The following is a 23,286-nucleotide window of genomic DNA, read 5'->3' on the forward strand; positions in this document are numbered from 1 at the left end:
AGTGCACCTACCCAGAATAAGCATGAAGTGAATGAACCTGGGTCTCAGTCAGGGCTCATTTTATACCAGCAGGAATCAAAGGATTTTATGACATAGCAGGAATACATAGAGATCTCACAGACCACATCTTGCTGGTAGCAGACAGCCACAGTACGATCACAGAATATCAAGGGCAATTCCCACATTCTTCCTAATTTCAAAACCGGATGCTACAATCACAGGGCTCTCAGATTCTATGGTGGGGAGGGGGGGGGGGGGGAAAGGAGGTGAACACAAATGGGCTGAAAAGATTTCTTCATCTGTGAGTTTATTGGTTGCTTTGAACATTTAAAATAAAACAAATTCTAACCTTGAGCATTTGCATCGCATTTTACATTTTACCCTCCCATCCCCTCATCATCTATTAAGATGGCAGGTTATTCATCTTCTAACACAACTCTCCTGGATGATAGATGGGAATGTTTCTAATCCAAATTTCCCTTCCCAGAAGTTACTGATGCACAAAAAGAAGATTCCCTTCTGCTGAAATGAAACAATACATCACCAGGATCTGTGTAATTGTAAGTTGATTAAAATGAAGTCAATAAAAATATAAATGTTTCTCAGATGTAGAGGGAGAAATAAAGCCCTGGTAACAAAGTCTAGCAGGAATAAATGGCTAAGGAGAAATTAACTAACAAGAAACTTTACCTATGGAGTATGATACACAAGCCTTGAGCTCGCAAGAAGAGGATCTTCTCTAGTTCCAAAAGCCATTAAGCAAGCCACCTATTAGATTACACAAGAAACTAGACACTCAGTCAATCAGAGCCTTGCTCCTCATGTCACTTACAAATGGAATGCAATTTCCTGTCAGATTTTCCAAAGGCATAAAACATTGTGTCAAAAATGCCTTGAAAGGTTTCAAGTTGCTTCATGTTGCCAAATTCGATTTACTTGGTTCAATCAATGATAACTGGCACACCTAGAAATTTATCACTATGTGCTGTCAAGAAAGAACTGGAACACATCTACAAAGCAGATGGACATAATGAAAGCTCAATGGCCCTTAAATAGCAAGACAAAATAATTCTGATTAATATTAGTTTTCACATATTAGTTAGTGTGTCTTGCTGAGTTTCTCCAGCATTTTTGTGTAAGCTACAATCACAGCTTCTGCAGATTTTCTCGTCACTGATTAATATTATCTGTCTTGTTACACATATTTGTCAGTATATTTTAAAGATAACAGCTCCTGAACAAATAGGGAGATGGCAGATAGATAACTGAGCTTGGACCCTTAAACTGTAGCAGATGGGGCAGCTTTAGTTCTGGTATCAGGTTAATACTGGTGAGACTTTTTCACATTTGGGAATACAAGTAAGCTCTTCCAGCTAATAACTTCGTTTAAAAGTATTTAAGATAAAATTATAACAACTGGTACTCAAGTTAATCACAATTCTTGGATTTTGTTTTCTCTAATGAGAGCTCTTTTGCGAGATCCAAAGATGAAGATTGCATATTTTTTTGAAATATTAAATTTCATGTGTCAAGTCAATGCTTCTTTACTGTAGAGCAATAATTGCACCCAGATTTATTGTTGGAGTAAGCACAGGTAAACCTATTATTATTAGCAAGGAATAAACCTATTTATTTTGAACCTCTTGCATCCTACTAATGACTTACAGCAAGTTAGCTTCTCTTGCAGTGAAATCATTGTTGTCACATATGGAAGCTTACTGCCAATTGAAGCAAAGAATAAAATAAATAGCTATGCTGCAGCAACACAAAAATTGTTGGAGAAATTGACTGTTGAAGTCAGACAGCATCTGTGGGTAGGAATGGTTAGTCAACATTTTGTGTCTGGACCCATTATAAAAACTAGAGGGAAGGGGGAGAAGTTGTATATAATTTTGGGAAAGACCCTGTTGAATGGGCTCAGAGGAGATAGAAGGTGTGCGAGGTGGAGAGACAGGTAGAGGGAGGAACTATTGGGAAGAGAAGGGTGGTGGCAGAAAGAAAAGTTGGAAAGAAGAAATATCATGTGTTCCTCCTCCTGGACATCCTAACAGCATGAACATTGATTTTTCTAATTATAGGTAACCCTTCCACTCTCATCAAATTCTACCATTTCCCTTTCCTCTTCTGTACTTATTTTTTGTTTTCCCTCTAACCTTTCTTCCTACACCCTGCTTCCTAATGGTTTCTTCCTCCACCTCCTATCCCTTCTATCACCCCTCCCCAGCTTCATTCCCTCTTTATACCGTATATACTCATGTAATAGTCAGGTGCTGGGGACCAATTTTTAGGGTAAAATTTAGGTGGGTGACAATTACACACATACTTCTTTTGACCGTGGCAAGTTCCTGCTTCATTCAAGACGTCGGCAGCTCGGATGCCTGGGACCAGGTAGTGAGTCCGCGTTCAGGATATCGGGAGCTCAGATGGGCGGGCAGCTGAGGCGAGGGTTTGCGGATGGGACATGAGAAGCTCAGATGGCTGGGACCGGGTGGTGAGTCTATGTATGGGGCATTGGGAGCTTGGACGAGCAGATGGCAGAGTTGAGGGTCCTCAGTCATGGCGTTGAGAGCTCCAATGGGCGGGTGACAAAGGGTTGGTGGTTGGGGCGTTGGTATCTCCGGTGGACGGGCAACTGGGGCAAGGGTTTGTGGTCACATATTAGGGTTAGGGTTTCACAGTCAGGGCTTTGGGAGCTCAGATGGCCAGGTGACTGGAGCCAAAAAATAGTGGGGTCAACTTTTACATGCCATATGGAAAGTACCAGATTTATGGGCCAAAAATAAAGGGAGGTGGGGGTCAACTTTTACACGACAAACTGTAACACGTATATGTATGGTATATGTAATTTTGCCCTTTTACATCTATAAAGGGACCAAGCACAAGATGCTGACTGGCCGTTTCTACCCAAGGACACTGTAACCTCCTGAGTTCCTGGAGCAATTTTTTAAATAGCCAAGCTTGTTGAGTGATAAATATCAGAAAACCTGTGAGAAACCTCTGTACTTCTTTAAGAAGTTCTAGAAGTGACCTTGAACCATAGGGCATCTAATTTATAGGGATATGAGTTATCTTTGAACCACAGCCATCTCATTCTACTGACTGCATTTTTTTTCCCAATTTTGTGGTACAACTTGCTAGTTTTAAGATCCAGACAGCAAGTATTCCCAGGCTGAGCCACAGTAAAGGATTTCTTTCTCACTTGTATGCCATTAAGTCACAGCTCTAAGACAACACATTTTGATTCAGTGTGTGTTTCAAATCATATTCATTAATCTCCCTTGCTGAAGCAAATGGAAAGACTCAAGTGAGGTTCATAGATGATACAAGTTAATGAAGGACACAGGCCTCTTAAGCACATTTCATTTTAAATGTATATGCCTAACATTCTGAGTTTCTATTTTCATATTTATAATCATGAGCTGACCATGTAAAATGGTCATGTAGTAATGATGTCTTCCTCCAATCGTACCTCTACTGGCTGAAGCAGATATTTACAGCATTACAAGTTACCTTCAGCAAATAAATGCAGATACTAAGACAAAAAGCATCAATTGTTACAAGAAGGAATTTATAGTGCAGGGATGTGAAGGGATGTACAGTGATGCAAGCTTTTCAACATATAGTGGTACCCCGATTTAACGCTGTGGTGATACACCACTAGACTACTGCAGGGGGCGATCTGTGTACCTGCAGGAAGAGCACTGGAGGACAAGATAACACCTGGCCGGCTGTCAATCAGCTGACCTGAATGGACCAAGCCCCACCTGGTCGGGTGCCAATCATCCGCTGGGATAGAAGCCGCATCCGGCCCCTCGAGGTCAATCACTCAAGAGCTACAGCTAACTGCAGCGGGGACTTTAAGTGGAATAAAGCCTGTTGATCAGTCTTTAAGTTTTGTGTCTACTTTTCTGTACAACAGCGCACCACAAACGCAAATTCAGCTATAATGCGATGAGTCATTGGACTCGGGCTTCAGGCTGCCATCAGGAGTGAGTGCAGGTGCTTGGGGCAGCCAGTTTAATAAAAATGAATTTGTGCTTTCATTTCAACTGTAACTATAACAATTTATTGAAACCCCAAATTAGCACGACCCTGCCTTTTTCGTGATGCAAATTTTTGGGCCCAAACCATTGCATTATAATGGGGTTCCACTGTATTAATCTGACATGTACCAAATACTTAAATTTAAATGATATTTATCGATTTGATACACTGACACTCATCTACAGACTAAATAAAAAATGATCCTGGAACTAAAACTGCCAACGACCAGTGCTGGATTTATATTTAGCCCTCTAATGTTGCAAAGGCTCATGAACAGAGAGTCTCATCAGCTTGGAGAAAAGGAACTCGAACCCTGGAACTTCCTTTAAAAGGAAGAAATAATTTGGTCAGTAACACATCACAGAGGCTGCAAGACAGCCAGAACTGCATTGCAACAATATGCCAAATCCCCCCAGGGAAAATCACCTAATTCAAAAACCTCAACACAAATGTTCTATTTTTTCCCCACTGCTTTTTGATGACAAACCCTTCAAATATTAGCAATTGAAAGCATCTGCTGCTTTCTGTTCTGAGACTGCCAAGGCATCTACATCTCTCTCTCTCTCTCCCCCCCTCTCCCCCTCCCCCCTCTCCCCCTCCCCCCTCTCCCCCTCTCCCCCTCCCCCCTCCCCCCTCTCCCCTCTCCCCTCTCCCCTCCCCCCTCCCCCCTCTCCCCTCTCCCCTCCCCCCTCTCCCCCTCCCCCCTCTCCCCCTCCCCCCTTCCCCCCTCTCCCCCTCCCCCTCCTCCCCCCTCCCCCTCCCCCCTCTCCCCCTCCCCCTCCTCCCCCTCCCCCTCCCCCCTCTCCCTCTCCCCCCCCTCTCCCTCACCCCCCCTCTCCCTCACCCCCCCTCTCCCTCACCCCCCCTCTCCCTCACCCCCCCTCTCCCTCACCCCCCCTCTCCCCTCCCCCCTCTCCCCTCTCCCCCTCCCCCCTCTCCCCTCCCCCCTCCCCCCTCTCCCCTCCCCCCCTCCCCCCTCTCCCCCTCCCCCCTTCCCCCCTCTCCCTCACCCCCCTCTCCCTCCCTCTCCCTCACCCCCCTCTCCCTCACCCCCCTCTCCCCTCCTCTCTCTCCCTCCCCCCCCTCTCCCTCCCCCCCTCTCCCTCCCCCCCTCTCCCTCCCCCCCTCTCCCTCCCCCCCTCTCCCTCCCCCCCTCTCCCTCCCCCCCTCTCCCCTCCCCCCCCTCTCCCTCCCCCCCCTCTCCCTCCCCCCCTCTCCCTCCCCCCCCTCTCCCTCCCCCCCCTCTCCCTCCCCCCCCCTCTCCCTCCTCCCCCTCTCCCTCCCCCCCCCCTCCCTCCCCCCCCCTCCCTCCCCCCCCCTCTCCCTCACCCCCCCCTCCCTCACTCTCCCCTCTCTCCCCTCTCTCCCCTCTCTCCCCTCTCTCCCCTCTCTCCTCTCTCTCCTCTCTCTCCTCTCTCTCCTCTCTCTCCTCTCTCTCCTCTCTCTCCTCTGTTCATTCTCTTTTCTGATCCTGCAGGTTGAAATGCTGGGTGAAGAACCAGGCCCAAAATGCAGTTTCATCAACTACAGTTCCTGGTTCCTTCAGGGTGTTGCAAATTACGGAGCAGCCAGCTGGAAGTAGAACAGTGGGAGGCTCTGCAAGTAGCAGGAGCTACTAGCTTTACTTCAGCTGCTAATCACCCCTCAGATCTAGCAACCATCCTTAAGATATCAGGATCAATTTCTAACCAGGTCTGTCATCTATTTGGTATATTGTCCACCAAAGGGAGAGTTATTTTTCTAAGTTACCAATGGTACACCTCTAATTTGGCTACTGATTCTTAGGTTCTAATGCAGACCAATTGATGAGTTAGATGATGGCAAGAGCAGTGTCTGCTTTTGTTGTGAAGCAGCCACTGCAAACCTTTGTGGCACTGAAGGTGCCCATATTTAATGGCATTTCCCTGATGATAAAAATGTGATGTCAGGCCAGAGAGGATTGTAAGGGTTAAAGCCTGAATGAGGCCTAGATGGGTCAGGTTAGCCATTGGGTTAGATGGCTCGGGGGGGGTGGGGAGGGAACACACTTTGACAGATCAAGGGTAGGAAAGAAAGGAGAGGAGGAAGGGAGAAGAGAAAAACAGAGGGTGTGGCAGGGTACAGGAGTCTTGAAGGAGTATGGATGAGTAGAGTTCAGCTCTGTGACTATAGCCCCTTTTCCACTGGCACATTGTCCCAGGAATTAACTAGAACATGGTCCTGTGGAAAAAGAAAACAGTCAACACACCGGGCATCAAATGACACCATTTCATGCCAGGGATTAACGTCCTCTATCCCTACTCATATCCTGACTGTCAGTGAACGCCGGCGTGCCAATTAAACCAGTGGAAAAGGGATAGCAGAAAGTCACCCATTTCCAGTTGAAAGTAGAACACTCCGATCCCCAGTGGAAACAGCACAAACAGCTTCCTATCCTGGGACACTTCAAGGCCAATTAACTGGGATACCACTAGAAAGGGGCTATTGACTTACTTTCCTTGCTTGCTATGGGGCAATCTGGATTCATTTCCATTGCAATATTTGCACAGGGAAAGTGCAGATCGTCATCAAATTCATGGCAGATCTGGCCGTGGACTCAGCTCCATTTTACCCACCCATTCACAATAACCCTTAATTCCTCTATTTTTCACGACAGCTCTACTGCCTTGGCCAGAAAATTCCACGGATTCACTACTCTCTGAGAGAAGCAGTTCCTCCTCTGTCGTGTTCTCTGACCAAAGCAGCTGATTTTCAACATCCAGCATCTGCAGTACTATGTGATCTATTTTCTAGGCTATGAGCTTGCATCGTTGATGATAAATTTTGAACAGGTTTCAAAAATGCACAAAGAAATAAAAATTAACCAAAGGAATAGATAGTCAAATGCTTTGACTCTAAATCATTAACATCCAATGTTTCTTTTGCTGTATCTCATGTTGTAGTTACTATTGGCCCAAGACACAAACACCTCATCTGTTCATCCTTTGGAAAAAAAAACTTAACTGCAAGACTGCAAAAGGCTATTTCTTCACTCCGTCTCTTCTCAGGGGGAGTGTGTAAACATATGTTATTCATTGACTACACGAGTTTTCTTCTCCTTCTTGTTATACCTTCAAATTCCTGTAGTTTGAGCAAGCACATTCTAGTGATGCTGGAATCTTGAGCAAAAGACAATCTGCCAGAAGAACTCAATGGATCATGCAGCATCAGTGGGAGAAAAAGAATGGTCAATGTTTCAGGCCAGAAGCCTTCATCAAGGCCAAGAGGGCAGACTGGAGATAGCTAGTATAATGAAGTTAAGGTGAGAGCAGTTGTGGAGGAAGGGATAAAGATGGGCAGGCAAATGCCAGACAAAGGGGGAGAGAAGCAAGAGTAAAATACAAGGGTCAGTTGGAGGAAGAGGAGTCCTACAGGGTGGGGTTGGAGAAAGCTAGAGGAGGATGATGAGCAGAAACAAAAGTTACTCGTGCTGGAATCTGACAAGTTGAGGTGGTGATAACGCAAGCAGTTAGGGAAAAGTGAAGAACCTATTGGACAAGATGGAACCAAAAGGAGTGGTGAGCAAGATGTGAACATGCTCGGTAGAGCAGTCCCCAAGAGCACACTTTGTCTCACCAATGTAAAGGAGGCCACATCAGGAGCACCGAATGCAGACCAGGTTTTGCACTTCCTGTTTTTAACAGGGGATAGTACCAGGGGTACAGATGGGTGGAGAAAGATGAATGGACAAGGGAGCCACTGAGGGAGCAATCCCTATGGAAGGCAAAAAGGGTGGTGAGGGGTTGATGTGTCTGGTGGTGGGGTCCAGGTGAAGCTGGAGGAAATGACAGATTTGCTGAAGGTGGAGGGTGGTGGGGTGAAAGATAAGGACAAGAGGTAACCTGTCTCCTTTTTGTTTGGAGGAAGGGATTGAGAGCAGCACACTGGAAAATAGAGGAAATGCGGGGGTTGGCTCGATTGACCACGTTGGAAGGGATGTAGCTTTTCTTGGAAAAAAAAAGGGGGTAATTTCAGATGTCCTGGAATTACATGAGATAGGAGGAGAGGAGATGTAACCTAAAAGGAGTCAGTGGGTTTGTAGTAAATGTCAGGAGATATCTTGCTTCCTGAAATGCAGAGAGAGCCATCATGAAACTGGAGAAAAGCATTTGAAATTGTCCAACCACACTCTAGGCTTATTTGGCTCTGCCCACAGTCACTATTACTGCTATTTATTCTCACCATGGCTGAAGGGCCTGTGTTTATTTATCATTCTTACAGATTCTTGGCAGGTGAAAGGGAGCCAAATTTATGAGCTTCTACAGACTCACGCAGTACAAAGGAGCAAACCTTTATATAACAATTCATTCTTTCTAACATGTCCTATGTTAGCAGTATCACCTGCCTGTGACGGAGTGGATTGGGTACATTGTGATCAGTAACATTACTCCGTACACATGGAATGGGAATCAGACCATGTGAAGAATTGCCCCATCCTGTTGTAAAGTCATCAGCTACATAAAGAGCGAAAAATGATCGGCTGCAGATGCTGTAATTGTAGTAAAAACACCAGAATTCTGGAGAATTGGAATACTGGTCTTTTCAGCATCTAGAGGAGACAAAGATATAGGGCTCGGGCCCAAAACAGCGGCACTATATCTTTGTCTCCTGTAGACACTGAAAAGGCCAGCTGAGTTCCTCTGGCATTCTGGTGTTTATACTATCAGCTACATAAAGTTTTGTGGGAGTTCAGAACATTCAGTCTATGCAGAGAAATATTTGTCTCCTCCCACACCAATGGTTTCATGTCAACCACATTTGGTGGTGCAGCCTTCCTCCCTCCTTCTGCTCTTGGTATCCTGGCCCAGTAGAAGTCTTATGCGCAGACCAGGATCATGTCTCCCCTGCCACACTGCCCACTACCTCACTGGTCACCACCTGGCAAACACAATAGCCCCTTTCAAATTGCAGCACCTGGGTAGCCCTCCTGGGACCCAGGTGTGATTACTGGAGTAAAGGTGCTGGTGCACTTTTCCAATCACAGGGGGATCTACCCATTAAATCGCCAACCTGTGACTTAAGGGGGATCCCGCCCCCGCGACGATGCTGTCAATAATGCATCACGCATTCACCAGAAGTACTGCTGGAAATTTAGAATCAAAGTCCAAATGGGGAAACGGGAAGGATGGTCAGACGCTGGCTTCCGTGGTCATGCAAGCGTTGATGTCATCGGAATAAGTGGTTTGGCCATTTTCCTTTACAAATTGGCCATGCACGAGACCCAAGTAAATTTTACTTGGTTCTCTAACTACCTCTGAGGTAGGTCAAGGACCCGGTTGGGTTCTGACAGAGTTGACCCAGTTGGACCCTTTCAAACTGCCATGTAACTGGGGCACTAACCCTTCAAATTGTCTGGTTAACCCCATTTTACATGGCAGTTTGAAGGGGCCTAATTATTCCATCACACTCCTGATGCCCATACCTAGCCAAGTTCATCATGGGCACCCACCTCCCAATCAGTGAAGACATCTATGCAAGGCGCTGAAATTACCCAGCATCCTATAGGAATCTCAAGACCCTGGTCATGTGCTCTTTTTACTGCTACCTTCATGAAGAAGATAGAGAAGCCTGAATTTCAGTTCCTCCAAGTTCAAGAGTAGTTTTATCCAACAGCTATCAGGCTCTTGAATCTCCCCTTATTATCATAAACAGAACACTACTCCAGGACCACTAAACAAAATGTTTAAACTATTGGAAAAACACTTTTTTTTTGCAATACAGCAACTGTGAATGTTTATCTATCCTTTTATATTTATTACCTTGTTTCACTTGTGACACCATTATGTTAAATCATAAGATTTAGGAGCAGAATTAGGCCATTTGGCCCATCAGGTCAGCTCTACCATTCAAATCATGGCCAATGTATTTTTCCACTCAGCCTCACTCTCCTGTCTCATAACCTTGGACATCTTTACTAATCAAGAACGTATCAACCTCTCCTTTAACTATGACCAATGACTATTTAATTTATACACATTGTTTCCAAATGTGTTTTCATGTACCCGTGGAACTGCAGCAAATAAGAATTACAATTTGCATTGTACTTTGTACTTAGGAATATGGCAATAAACTCTCATAAGTCCGCCACTCCTACCTGTCATCTCACCATGCATACTGATTGCCATTCAAGTCTGTGACTGTGCACAGAGAAACAATGTAATGATCTTTCCACATAAATGCAAATCTCAGATGACAATGCTGCAGTTTTATCTGTTTCTTGGGATAAAATTTTGACTTTTATTGTCCTGTGAAATAAAATTCAACCTGGTGGGGCTGGAGGATGAAATTCCCCTCAAAACACTGGGAACCAGTGGGTTATTAATGACCATCAATATCATTGGAGATCATTTTACCCTCTTGCCAGCTGGTAAATGATCCAATTATTGAATTCCATCTCACATCCAGATGTGGAGGGATTTGAACATCAAACCTCTGATGACTACTACATTCCCATAAGTGACTCAACCCACAGACTGATGCTAATCAATGAAAGAAACACAGTGGTTGGTCCAAATTTCTACAGCATTTAGCATTGTTCTTATCCATACACAGTAGAACTTTATCAAAAGTCCAATGGCTAACAGCAGTGTAGTCCCCTGTGGATTTAAGGTGGGCCGCATGGAAATGCAGTACACACACTGACAGATTAAGCTTCACATGGAGAAGCTCGGGTCGTATGCCTGCAACTGCATAACCCAAGGGACCCTTCCCTTCCTGAACCACTGCCACAAACTCCTGCTGTGAAGAGACCTACAAGAACTGCCCAGGGACACGGAAGGCTGCAGTAAGTTACAAGCCTAGCCAAGTCAATCAACCTCCTATCCATTGAAAGAATCACTGCCAAAAGAATGCAGCCAACAAACAACATTAGGGTTAGGACCCCCATCACCTTGTTTGCACTCTCTTCAGGCATCTTCATGGTTCCAGAGGTTTTCCTGCCAGGTGGTTGAAACTACTGGTTATACCCCAGCCATAACCACTATTCCACCACCAAAGATCTGTTTGCAGTTTTGAAACATCATGTTATTTTGCACTACCTCCAGCTGTGAAATTTATCAATTATTTTTTTTTCCCCCAATCGTGTGGTAATTTAATTTATACTTATGGATTGTTAGTGTATCTTATGCACCTACACAGCTGCAGCAAGCAAGAATTTCAGAGCATCTGTAAAATGAACTCTCATCTCTTGTCGTCATCATCCTCAGGATGGGTGGTTAAGTGTTGGGTGCGCTCCAGACATTTCTCAGCTTCCTCGACAAACATCACAAACCACCGGATCCGCTTTCAATAACCCTAAAGACAAGAAGTTACCTGACTGATAGGCTTTTATTACCATAAACAGAAGGCACATCTCATGTTGCTGACCTGAGACCCGAGCTTTTCTGGGGGAGGGGTTATGGCATTACCTCCTTTATTCAGGGAATAAAGGGGAGGAGCCACAGGTACAATCAGCAAGGGGCGGGCCAGCCATACGTCTTCTTTGGCTTGGCTTCGCGGACGAAGATTTATGGAGGGGGTAAAAAGTCCACGTCAGCTGCAGGCTCGTTTGTGGCTGACAAGTCCGATGCGGGACAGGCAGACACGATTGCAGCGGTTGCAAGGGAAAATTGGTTGGTTGGGGTTGGGTGTTGGGTTTTTCCTCCTTTGCCTTTTGTCAGTGAGGTGGGCTCTGCGGTCTTCTTCAAAGGAGGTTGCTGCCCGCCAAACTGTGAGGCGCCAAATGCACGGTTTGAGGCGTTATCAGCCCACTGGCGGTGGTCAATGTGGCAGGCACCAAGAGATTTCTTTAGGCAGTCCTTGTACCTTTTCTTTGGTGCACCTCTGTCACGGTGGCCAGTGGAGAGCTCACCATATAACACGATCTTGGGAAGGCGATGGTCCTCCATTCTGGAGACGTGACCCATCCAGCGCAGCTGGATCTTCAGCAGCGTGGACTCGATGCTGTCAACCTCTGCCATCTCGAGTACTTCGACGTTAGGGGTGTAAGCGCTCCAATAGATGTTGAGGATGGAGCGGAGACAACGCTGCTGGAAGCGTTCTAGGAGCCGTAGGTGGTGCCGGTAGAGGACCCATGATTCGGAGCCGAACAGGAGTGTGGGTATGACAACGGCTCTGTATACGCTTATCTTTGTGAGGTTTTTCAGTTGGTTGTTTTTCCAGACTCTTTTGTGTAGTCTTCCAAAGGCGCTATTTGCCTTGGCGAGTCTGTTGTCTATCTCATTGTCGATCCTTGCATCTGATGAAATGGTGCAGCCGAGATAGGTAAACTGGTTGACCGTTTTGAGTTTTGTGTGCCCGATGGAGATGTGGGGGGGCTGGTAGTCATGGTGGGGAGCTGGCTGATGGAGGACCTCAGTTTTCTTCAGGCTGACTTCCAGGCCAAACATTTTGGCAGTTTCCGCAAAGCAGGACGTCAAGCGCTGAAGAGCTGGCTCTGAATGGGCAACTAAAGCGGCATCATCTGCAAAGAGTAGTTCACGGACAAGTTTCTCTTGTGTCTTGGTGTGAGCTTGCAGGCGCCTCAGATTGAAGAGACTGCCATCCGTGCGGTACCGGATGTAAACAGCGTCTTCATTGTTGGGGTCTTTCATGGCTTGGTTCAGCATCATGCTGAAGAAGATTGAAAAGAGGGTTGGTGCGAGAACACAGCCTTGCTTCACGCCATTGTTAATGGAGAAGGGTTCAGAGAGCTCATTGCTGTATCTGACCCGACCTTGTTGGTTTTCGTGCAGTTGGATAATACAACAGTATTAACAGTGGTTTCGCCACACCAACCACGTTGAAAACATTGCCACCCCTCATGTGTGATCCATCTCCATTCCCTTCCAATGTCTGTAGTCCTCCAGCTCAATTCCTAAACCTAACCTATATTCTCTCTGTCTCCTCCCTGCAAGTAAATCCCTGATTCCCAAATCCTAGTCTAAACACGATCTTCGTGACATAATTCTCTGTCCCTCTCCAACCATTGTGGGCCACCCAAATTCAAGACAAGCAGCTTGAATATTGATTGCCTAATTGGTGCAGAGTACATTATCTATTTTCTCTGATATTCTCCATTTATAAAAGCCCCCAAAATGTCTGTATCTTTCTGAGTTCTATCAAAATGTTTTAGACCCTTTATTTCTCTCTCCACAGGGGTTGCAATCTATGAAGCAAACACTTCATAGCGACACATCAATCAAGAAATTCTCCCGCAGAATCGTCAATTATCAAATATTTTCTCAAGAAGGTTCACTAAAGTCCAGGATTCTCACCACCAAGAGGAACCAAGCTGTTAAACATTGTCACAAGTGCTACCTGGCAAGAACAATCTTGGCAACTCATTAACCTTGGGAAATCCACAGGCGATAGGTGGAAAGAACCATCCATCAGAAGTAAAAGGCAGCTTATTTCCAACAGCAGGGATCCTGCAGCGTTCTGTTCCACTAAAGACTACTGAGGCAATAATTATTTTAAAAAAGTGATTTAAAAACATCAAAAAGGAGGAATCTTGCCATCTTAACAGAGAGCATGCTAGTAATTTTGGAAGTGAGTGACAGCTTGGCCCCCCAATAGTGATGCAACAACCTGTGGCCAAAGACACAGGAGGTTACTCAACCCATCATGGCTGTGCTCATCCTACAAAGGAACTTTTCAATTGATTTCACTGCTTGGGCTGAACAAAAGTTATTTTCAAGTGTTTGTCCAGTTTACAATGATTGAATCTGCTTCCATGATAAATCGGGGCAATTTATTCCAGATCATTCTGATCTTAGCTGCTTCTCCCAAATAAAAACAGCCATACCAACAGAAGCCACTGCCTAAATGACGCTTGAGCCTGCTCCATCATTCAACAAGACCATGATTGAACTTGTACCTCAGCACCACCTTCCAGCACTTCCCCAAACACCTCAGTTTCCATAATGCCTCAAAACCTATTGATCTTGGTTTTATGTAGCTGAATCTCTGCCGTATTCCAAGGGAGAGAATTCCAAAGGTTCACCAGTCTATGAATTAAGATGTACTAAATGTCCTACCCAACTTTTGCAAACTATTACCCATGGTCCTAGACTCCTCAACCAGGGAAAAGACCTACCCTCTACTTCACCAGTCAAGCCCTTTGAATTTTGTCACCCTTAATGAGATTTCTCCTCTTTTAAATTGTTGTTCTCTGAATCCCAGTGCTTTTCTAGGAGAATTAATATCCCCTTGATCGATCAAAACTCATCCCAATTTTAAACTCCACCATCATGCTCCTAATATTCAGTTTTAAGAGAGTTCTCTAACTTCACCACATTACTGAAATTCCTCATTCCTGGTACCAAAGTTCAAATTTATTGTCAGAGTACATACATGACATCAAATACAACCCTGAGATTTTTTTTTCCTTCAGGCCAGGCAGTATTTCTATTTATTGGTTGTGTAAGATGTGTATACAAAAGGTCAGCAACATGAGATGTGTAATGCATAATAAAATAAATAATGTGCAAATCAAGAGCCCTTAAATGAGTCTCTGATTGAGTCTAATGTTTGAGACTAATGGTTGAGAGGTAGTAACTGTTCCTAAACCTGGTGGTATGAGTCTTTTGGCATCTATACTTCTTTCCTGATGACAGCAGTGAGAACAGAGTGTGTGCTGGGTTGTGTAGATTGTTGATGATTGCTACTAGTCTCTGACAGCAAGCTGCAAGTCTCCAAAATGTTCCAAAGTCTTAACATTCTTTCTAAAGTATGATGCCCAAAAATGGACAATTCAACTAATTTATAAAGATCTTCCTCGTGAAGTACAACATTTTGTATATTCACAGTATCTGGTTACACTGGACAAAAATTTTTTTTCAAAATGTTTCCTGAAAAAAAAAATGGGGATTATGATAGATAATGTCAAGATAATTTCAGATTTTCTGTATCATGAAGGAAGTTGGAGATTAAATGAACTTTTATTGAATTTTACATGTTTAATCGCATAATGTTGTTGAGCCAAGCTCTCAGGTTAACTGCACACGTGCATTACAAATGTGAGAAGCCCAGGGTTTGTCTTGGTCACCAATTTTACAACTGAAGTGGAGCTCATAGGCTTTCTTAATAAGTATAGTCATGCTGCGTATTTGAGCCTTAAGCGTACACTCGCCACAAAAGAAACAAAATATATTGCAGCTGTTATGACATTGACGAGACATTTCTCCTGTGTGGAATCTTCCTGAAGACAATAAATGCTATTGTTAAGTGCACTCCCTTGCTATTGCCTAAAGAATATGTGCATCAACATGCAATCAATCTACATCAATGTAATCCAAGCATCAGTTTATGTGAGTCGCTTTTATAGACTGTCTGCATCTATCCTGACTAAACATCCCCAGGCCTAAGACAACATTTCCATAGCACCTGCACTGAGTCCATGCCCAGGCATGATTGGACTGACTCAAACAGCTTGCTTTGTAGGCAATATACTAGCAGACTTAAAATATGACAGAAAATCATAAAAAGAGATTTATATCTAAAAATATTTAAGGTGATTTTTGTGATTGGCAGTACAAAATCCATAAAATACACCCAAAAGTGTTTGGGAAGAAAAACCTTTGTTGTCCAGTGTTATTGGACACTATTCACCATCCATCTCAAATTATCCTCGAAAATACCTTCTTGCCTCACTGGTGCTTTTAGGCATGGAGATGCAGGTTTTGGATGGAGATTGTTGAAGGAACAAAGTTACATTGCCAAGTCAGTTATCTGCCTGATTAGGAGGAGAACTGCGGTGTATTTTAGTTGGGTTTCTGACTTTTCCTCAATTAATTTTATGGGTATGGGAGGCACCTTCAAATAAAACACCAGAAATAGGAGCTGGAGTTGGCCAACTGGCCTGCTCCACCATTTAATAAGATCATGGCTGATCTGATCATTGACTCAACTCCACCTACCTCTCTTTTCCTCATATCCCTTAATTCCTTTATTATGTAAAAATCTATCTAACTGAACCTTAAATATGTTTAATGAAGTAGCCTCAACTGCTTCCCTGGCAGAGATTTCCACAGATTCTCTGGGAAAAACAGTTTTTCCTCATCTCTGTCTTAAATCTGAATGTAACCTGAACTGAAGAAGTGGACAATAGAACAAACTGCACTTCCACCCAAGTGTTGTAGTTCAGTTACCACATGAATTGCATGCATATATGAAAAATTCTCAGATATATCCAAGAATCTCCAAACATTGATTCTTCACAATCTGGTCTCCCCAGTAAACCAATCAAATGAGGCCAATTGAAAGGACAATAAACGATTGCATTGTTGAAAGAGTAATTGTACTTAATTATAAAACTAACAGTGTCAAATCTTTTCTTTTTAAAGAGACCTGGTCTCTCTGTATTGAGCAGGCTGCGCTGCGAGGTCTATTCACTGGCGCGATCCGGCTACTGATGGGCATGGGGACTTTGACCTGCTCTGTTTCCGACCTGGGCTGATTTACCCCTCTTTACGCAACCTGGTAACGCCGGACTCCTCCGGAGACACCATATCGATGCCCAACTTAGTGAGGACACCCACTCAACACAGAGCACAGCAGCCCAGAACTCCTGATCTCAAGCGATCTGACAGCCTCCGCCTCCGAGTAGTCGGATTACAGGCGCACGACACCACGCCCAGCTAGTGTCAAATCTAATGCTGTAATTTTACAAGAAACTTGGAGATGTTAAGCAAAAGGTGTTGTTTCTATAGAACACTGCAAACCCACAAGAAACATAACTTACAGAATCTCTCTTCCTTACTGCAGGTTTGCTGGCTAATTTGTGCATTAATAATAACATCATTAAATTTTCAGCAAGATCTGGCAATGTGTTCAAGGCTCCAGAATGAAGACTGAACTCTGAAATCCTACACTGTACACTGCAGACTATTTAAAAGCCCTTCAACTATGCACCTGCTTCTGACATAACCATAAAGAGCGACTTCTTGATCAAACCTTTCAACACATCCAACATTTTGTCAGAATAATCCACTGATCCTTAAACTGAGGTCTCTGATCATTTTTCCCAGAAGGAATGTCTATCTGAAAGGTACCTCCCCAATAAATTCCTTAGGAGAAAATGAAGCCAGACACCAAATAGAACAATGAGGCAATCTAATGGACATCAGCAGCAGTGGAGTGGGGGAGGGAAAGTAAAGAAACTACAACTCAAGATCAAGGTATGTTTGCAATTTGAGGCAGTGTAAGGAAGGATACTAATTGTAGTGTAGTACAGACAGATTTCTGTAGCAAGGATTAGATTCCATATCAAAAATTTTACTGTTCACCCAGACAATGAAATGACGACATCAGCAAGTTGGATCAAATCCTCAGACTTGCATTAATTACACCTTCCTAACTTTCAAAACCAAAGAATGAAATGCAAAATCTACTGCACCTGACTGTCAAACAATCCAATCTAATCAAAATACTTTTAACCTGCACTGTTACTGAATGAGAAAGCAAGTCCTGTGCCATTAATAAATTTAATTGGAAAACAAAATTGCCTAAATGGTACACACCAATAGCAACTCTCTGCAACACGCAATACCTGTTATAAGAAGGGCATCTGTCAGAAAGGCGATTGGTGTGATATAATCATACGAATAAAATAAAATTACACTAGGATTACTTCCAGTGGACCAGAGAAGGCCAGAAGACTTAGTAGAAATTGTGTACAGTCAGAAAATTCTAGAATCAATCATCAATTTTAAAAAACATGGAATCAGTAATAAACAGTGTTATTTTGTGGATTGTTAAGACAATGAAATGTTTCACAATATAGATTAGTTAAAGCTAAGAACTATTGAATATTGGGATGAGAAAGGATTACTAGAGAGACTCAGGTCAGCCAGCATCCATGGGTGGAAATGCTCAGTAAACACGTTGGGTATGGACCCTTTATCAACCTTATTGGAAAGGGTTAATAGTATGGATTCGTATTCGTTCGAGTTCAGAAGAATAAGAGGAGATCTTATAGAAACATATAGGATTATGAAGGATATGGATAGGATAGATGTAGGAAGGTTTTTTGAGCTGGCCGGGGAAACTAAAACGAGAGGACACAGTCTCAAGATTCGGGGGAATAGATTTAGGACAGAGATGAGGAAAAATAGTTTTTTCCCAGAGAGTAGTGAATGTTTGGAATTCTCTATCCAGGGAAGTGGTTGAGGCTGCCTCATTAAACATATTTAAAATTCGGTTAGATAAATTTTTACATGATAGAGGAATTAGGGGATATGGGGAGAAGGCAGGTAGGTGGAGTTAGGTCATAAATTAGATCAGCCATGATCGTATTGAATGGCGGAGCAGGCTCGATGGGCCATTTTTGGCCTACTCCTGTTCCTACTTCCTATGTTCCTATGGATATAAAGGAGAAAAGAAGTTGGGGGAGGGACCCCACAGATGATAGAATGTTTGAGAGGTGAAAAGAGGGAGACACGATTAGGAAGGGAAGGGTAGATTTTTGGCTAAGCAGACACCTGATGGTGTTTGGTCCCATCAATGGAAGAGGCCAAAGTGCATCAAATGCAGTATATTAGGTTGGTTGATGAGCATTTTAACAAGAAATATCAACTGTATGCTGGGTTCAACAAGTTTAGCTAGATTAGATGCTCCTTACAAAATCATCTGGAATAAGAATATTTTGATTACAAGCAACCCACAGTTTAGTCATTTGTTAGCTTGTGCCAACATCATTACCATCTCATCACTGCAGACTCGAATCCAACCTGCAGAATGTTCTTTATCTGCCCACCAAGACTGACATAAACACGAGTCACCCACCAGTCTTACTCCTTGGATTTACCCCGTGGCCCCACTAGATTTCCCTCCAGGTGAATTTTCTGAAAACTGAAAGAAATTGGGAGAAAAATTCTCATCTGAACAAGAACTTCTGCTCCTTCTTGGTCTCTTGCTTCCCGCAAAGCCGAAGAAACTCTGGACTTTCTGGAAAAGTCTGGGTTTTACCCACAGTGAACAACACCTGCCTTCATTTAATCCTGTTCATCCATCAATCTCCTTTTGAAAATTTCTGCTTGGTTACACTTAACATCCACAGCAAACAGTAGGTGCAACATTGGGTCCTGCAAGTGCGAAGTTCCACTTTTGAACCAATCTTGGGTACTGAAAGATTTAACACTGAATTAAATAAGATGCACTGGCTTATGGATCACAGACAAGGTGTTGAGGAAGTTTGGAAACAGAACCTTACCTGGGAAGGTGTGAGGATTTGACGATCCTCTCTTAAGGCACTTGGAACACAGGACATGCACAGAAAAGTATAGCCCCGGCCATTCCTGCAGGAGCATGTTGAGTTCTTCCACCAAAGGAATTATGGCTTGCCATGCAGTCCAAATATTAGGTAAGGTAGCATGGCTGGCAATAGACAAGGTGTCCGCTTGCAGGCTGCCTTGGGACGGTTTGTAGCTGATGATCACCGGTACCTTGCCCCTGTAAGCAAAGACCTGGTATTTGCCATCAGACCGGTGCACGATGTGTGAGTTGATCTGGACGCTGTATCTGGCGAACAACCCAGGCGGGAACAGAAAGGGAAAGCTGTACTCCACCTGCAGCTGCTCCACTGCGATCGGCTGCCCAGAGAGAATGAAGCCATTGATCCAGGCCTCGGCGTGGGGCACCTTATTTTTCACGTAGCAGGGAAACTTGAACCACACCGCCGCGCCGTTCAGAGGCGTCATCTTGGGCTTGTTGAGGCAGTAGCACAGCCCCATCTTCTCCAGCAGCTCCAGAATGAGGCGGAGGTCCTGCTGCGTCTGGATGTGCGGCTTCAACAGCAGCCGGACCACGTGCAGGGGAAGCAGCCCGTGCAGCAGGAAGCCCTGCACGGAGTGATGGAGCTGCGCTGCCCTCAGCTCGTCCACGGCGGCGTCCGCCAGAAGTTTCTGCAGCAGCACCGAGGCGTCGCGCTGAAAGAAGACGTTGAGGATGTCGATCAGCCTGGTGAGGTTGTGGAAGACGCACTCCTTGAGGAGGAGACTGTCCTCGAAGTACAGCAGCTTGCCGCTCTCGTGCAGGTAGGACAGGGCGCTCTGCAAGCGGTCCTCGGTCAGGCCGGCCTGGAGTCCCAAGCGGGCGGAGTCCCACCAGGACAGCCACAGCTCCTGGGGCTTAAAGTGCAGCTCCTCCAACCTCTGCCAAGACCTCGGCAGGACCCGGTGCAGGTTGGGGAATATCTCGCGATGCTCCGCCACCGACAGCAGCTTCTCCTTCAGGCGGCCGAGGCCGTGGCCGCGGCAGCTGACGGGGAGGACGGGGGACAGGATCTGCAGCCGGTTGTTCAGCAGGTACTGCACCTGAGCCTTCTTCCTCCGCAGGTTCTTGTCCGACACTCCGTAAAAGGGGGCGTGGGGGTTGGCAGCGCGCAGGTCCAGGCCCTGCCCCTGGCCCAGCGCAGCGTCCACCTTCTCGGCCACGGCCTGCATGCACTCCACGTCGCGCTTCTCCTGCACGGCGATCTGGTGGTGGATGTCCAAGCACTTTTCCTCCACCTCCCTCTCGCTGCACTCGTCCACGTGCGCTCCCACCACGCACACCACGCCGTGAGGGACCCGAGCCCCGAGCAAGTGCAAGTAGTACCCCACCTGCTCATAAAAGGCACAGGGCCTGTAAGCTTTTAGACTGACCACCAGGACATAAAGAGCGCCGGGAGAGAGGAAGAAGGGTTGGATGGGCTCATAACTCGCATCTCCCGCCAAATCGTACACAACAAAGGTCAGGTTGTTCTCGGCGTCAGCCACCCACTGGGTCACCTCGATTCCTTTGCTTTGCACGGTCGGGGCAGCCGGTTTGTTTCCAACCAGGCACTGGCGCAGCGAGGTCTTGCCGGCGTTCTCGGGGCCCATGAGCACAAGCTTGAGCCTGGGTTTCACCGCCGGCCGCGAAAGCGCTAGCTCCTTCTGATAGGCGGCGATGTAGGGAATGCCCTTCATGCAGACTTCGTAGGGCGGCTGGATCAGGGGGTTGTCCTTGATTTTCCACAGGCTGACTTTGGAGAGCTTGCCGAACGAGTCCGGGAGGATGGCGATCTGATTCCCCTGAAGCACCAACTCCTCCAGGTGAGGCAGGTCGACGATGGAGTCGGGGAGGTAGCGCACCTTGTTGTTGTCCAGCCACAGCGCGGCGAGCTTGGAAACGTTACTAATCTTCTGCGGGATCACCGACAACCGGTTCCTACTCAAATACAGCTCCTCCAGATGAGCCAGCTCCAACAGGGCGCTGGGGAAGTTCTCCAAGAGGTTGGACGACAGGTTGATCATCTTGAGCTTACCCAAGCGGCCGAAACTCTCGGGCAGAGAATGCAAGGCGTTGTTGTCCAACATCAGGCTCTCCAGCGCCGTGAGTTGGCAGAAGGTCTCTGGCAGGTCGGCCAGCCTCACGCCGCTCAACCACAGGATCTTCATCGAGCGCAGCTGCAGAATTCCCTGGGGCAAAACGTCGATCTTGTTGCCGGAGAAGTCCAGTTCCTCCAGGTCGCCGAGGCGCAGGATCTGCTGGGGGAAGCAGGGCAGTCGGTTGTGGTCCAGGTCCAGGGTCCGCAGCCGCTGCAGCTGCCCGAAGGTGGGCGGGAGTTGGCCCAGTTCATTGAAGCTAACGTCGAGCTCCTCCAGGCAGTGCAGGGTTCCGATCTGCGGCGGCAGCAGCTGCAGCTTGTTGTGGCTCAAGCACAGCTTCTTGAGGCGCTGCAGGCGGCCCAGCTCCCCGGGCAACTGAGCGAGGCAGTTGTGAGCCAGGTCCAGCTCAGCCAGTTGGTCGAGGGCGCAGACGGGAGCGGGCAGGCGGTACAGGCGGTTCCTCCGTACGATCAACGCCCGCAGGTTGGTGAGGGTGGAGTCCACTCCGTCGGGCAGCTCCCGCAGCGAGTTGTTGGCTAGGTCGAGGATCTGTACCTGGCTGAGGTTGTCAGGGAGAGCCATGCGCTGGTCGCTGGCGCTGCACAAGCTGAGCTGGCGGAGATTGCTGCGGAGTTTCCTGCAGCGCAGCGCCGCCTCCCGCCACACTTTGGCCGCCTTCACGCTGCCACTGCTGTCGGCCATGGCGCTGCTCCTTCTACATGGTCAGCCGCAAGCCCCGGGAGTCTCCGCCACGGCCGGTCTGAGCGCCAAGTCTCCCAGGCGCCCACCGTCTCCTAGCCCAGGAGCCATGGACCGTGAGTGGGAGGGGGAAAGCGAAGCCCCCTCGATCCAGTCCGCTTGCCGCTGTCTCCCCGAGGGTGAGACTCCTCCTTCCTCTGGCAGTGGCTTAAAGCCGCGCCCGGCAGCCAATCCAACAGCACGTCAGGCCGAACAGGCTCGGTACCGCGGGTGGAGCCGCCGCCCCTCCGCACATTCCGCTCCCTTCGCGCACCCGACGGTAACAAAGAGCAGGCCGGCCCGTGGAGAGTTAAGAGCTGAGAGGTGGTCAGAGCTCCCCTGGGCTGGAGGGGCAGTGAGACCAACCGGTGTATCCCACCATCAATAGCAGTTGCAACTCCCTTCATTGAAATAATTCCTTTTTTTTACATGATGTACTTTCAGCACTTCCCTCTTACAATTTACCATTTTAAATTGTACTATTTTTATTGTGGCCGCAATTTATCCACTTCATGTTATAATCCAGCCCCTCGGTTTTGGTGGATAACTGCAACAACAAAAAATGACGCGAGTGAATTGCAGGGACTAGCTTTGGGATTGGAGATTTCACTTTGAAACGTTATGAATAAAACGGGCATCTCATTCACTGTCTCGCCATGTCCCTTTGTTGTAAAGACACCGTGAAGCGTGTTTTCCGACGGTAAAGTGATGTTGCTCCCCTTTTCTGCTACAGTGTTCTGAAAGGAGTTCAGTTTGTTTCCGTGTTTCAGGACAAGGAAATCCAGCTCTTGATCATTTGTTTCGGAATATAATATGCAATTTTTAATCTTTCCTGTTCTGGTTCAGAACAAAGGTAGCCCACGTTGAGGAGTTTAAAATGTTTGTCCTACCTTTTCACTGGAGGAGTGCAGAAGCAGACATTGTACTTTAACATAAAGCAACATCATTAAATAAACATATTAGTTAACATTAATAAAACATAGCCAATGGATTGTTCAGCTAAATTAGTTATTAATAATACAGGAAGAAGGATGTAAAAATTACTATAACGTTAATAAGGGAAAGGGTTCCTTTTATTCTGGAGAATGTAATAAATTTCATGTCAAGGGCTTGTACAGCAAAGACAATAAATTTAGAAGACCAAGGCTAGAAAATA

At 46.1% G+C, this 23,286-nt stretch overlaps 1 protein-coding gene across 3 annotated transcripts in view; it reads right to left on the reverse strand.

The window, feature by feature from the left end:
* mfhas1 (multifunctional ROCO family signaling regulator 1) overlaps positions 1-22,319 on the reverse strand; it is a 72,688-nt gene extending 50,369 nt beyond the window's left edge. Inside the window, exon 1 of one of the 3 annotated variants that reach the window (XM_069925577.1) lies at positions 19,253-22,319. In XM_069925577.1, coding sequence (XP_069781678.1) covers positions 19,253-22,094 — 2,842 coding nt within the window. In that variant the 5' untranslated portion in view covers positions 22,095-22,319. The remainder of the gene's footprint in view (positions 1-19,252) is intronic. The other 2 variants (XM_069925567.1, XM_069925556.1) reach the window with 2 other exon arrangements.
* Positions 22,320-23,286: the final 967 nt, after the last annotated feature.

This window comes from Narcine bancroftii, chromosome 1 (genome assembly GCF_036971445.1).
Source record: "Narcine bancroftii isolate sNarBan1 chromosome 1, sNarBan1.hap1, whole genome shotgun sequence".
Taxonomy (NCBI): domain Eukaryota; kingdom Metazoa; phylum Chordata; class Chondrichthyes; order Torpediniformes; family Narcinidae; genus Narcine; species Narcine bancroftii.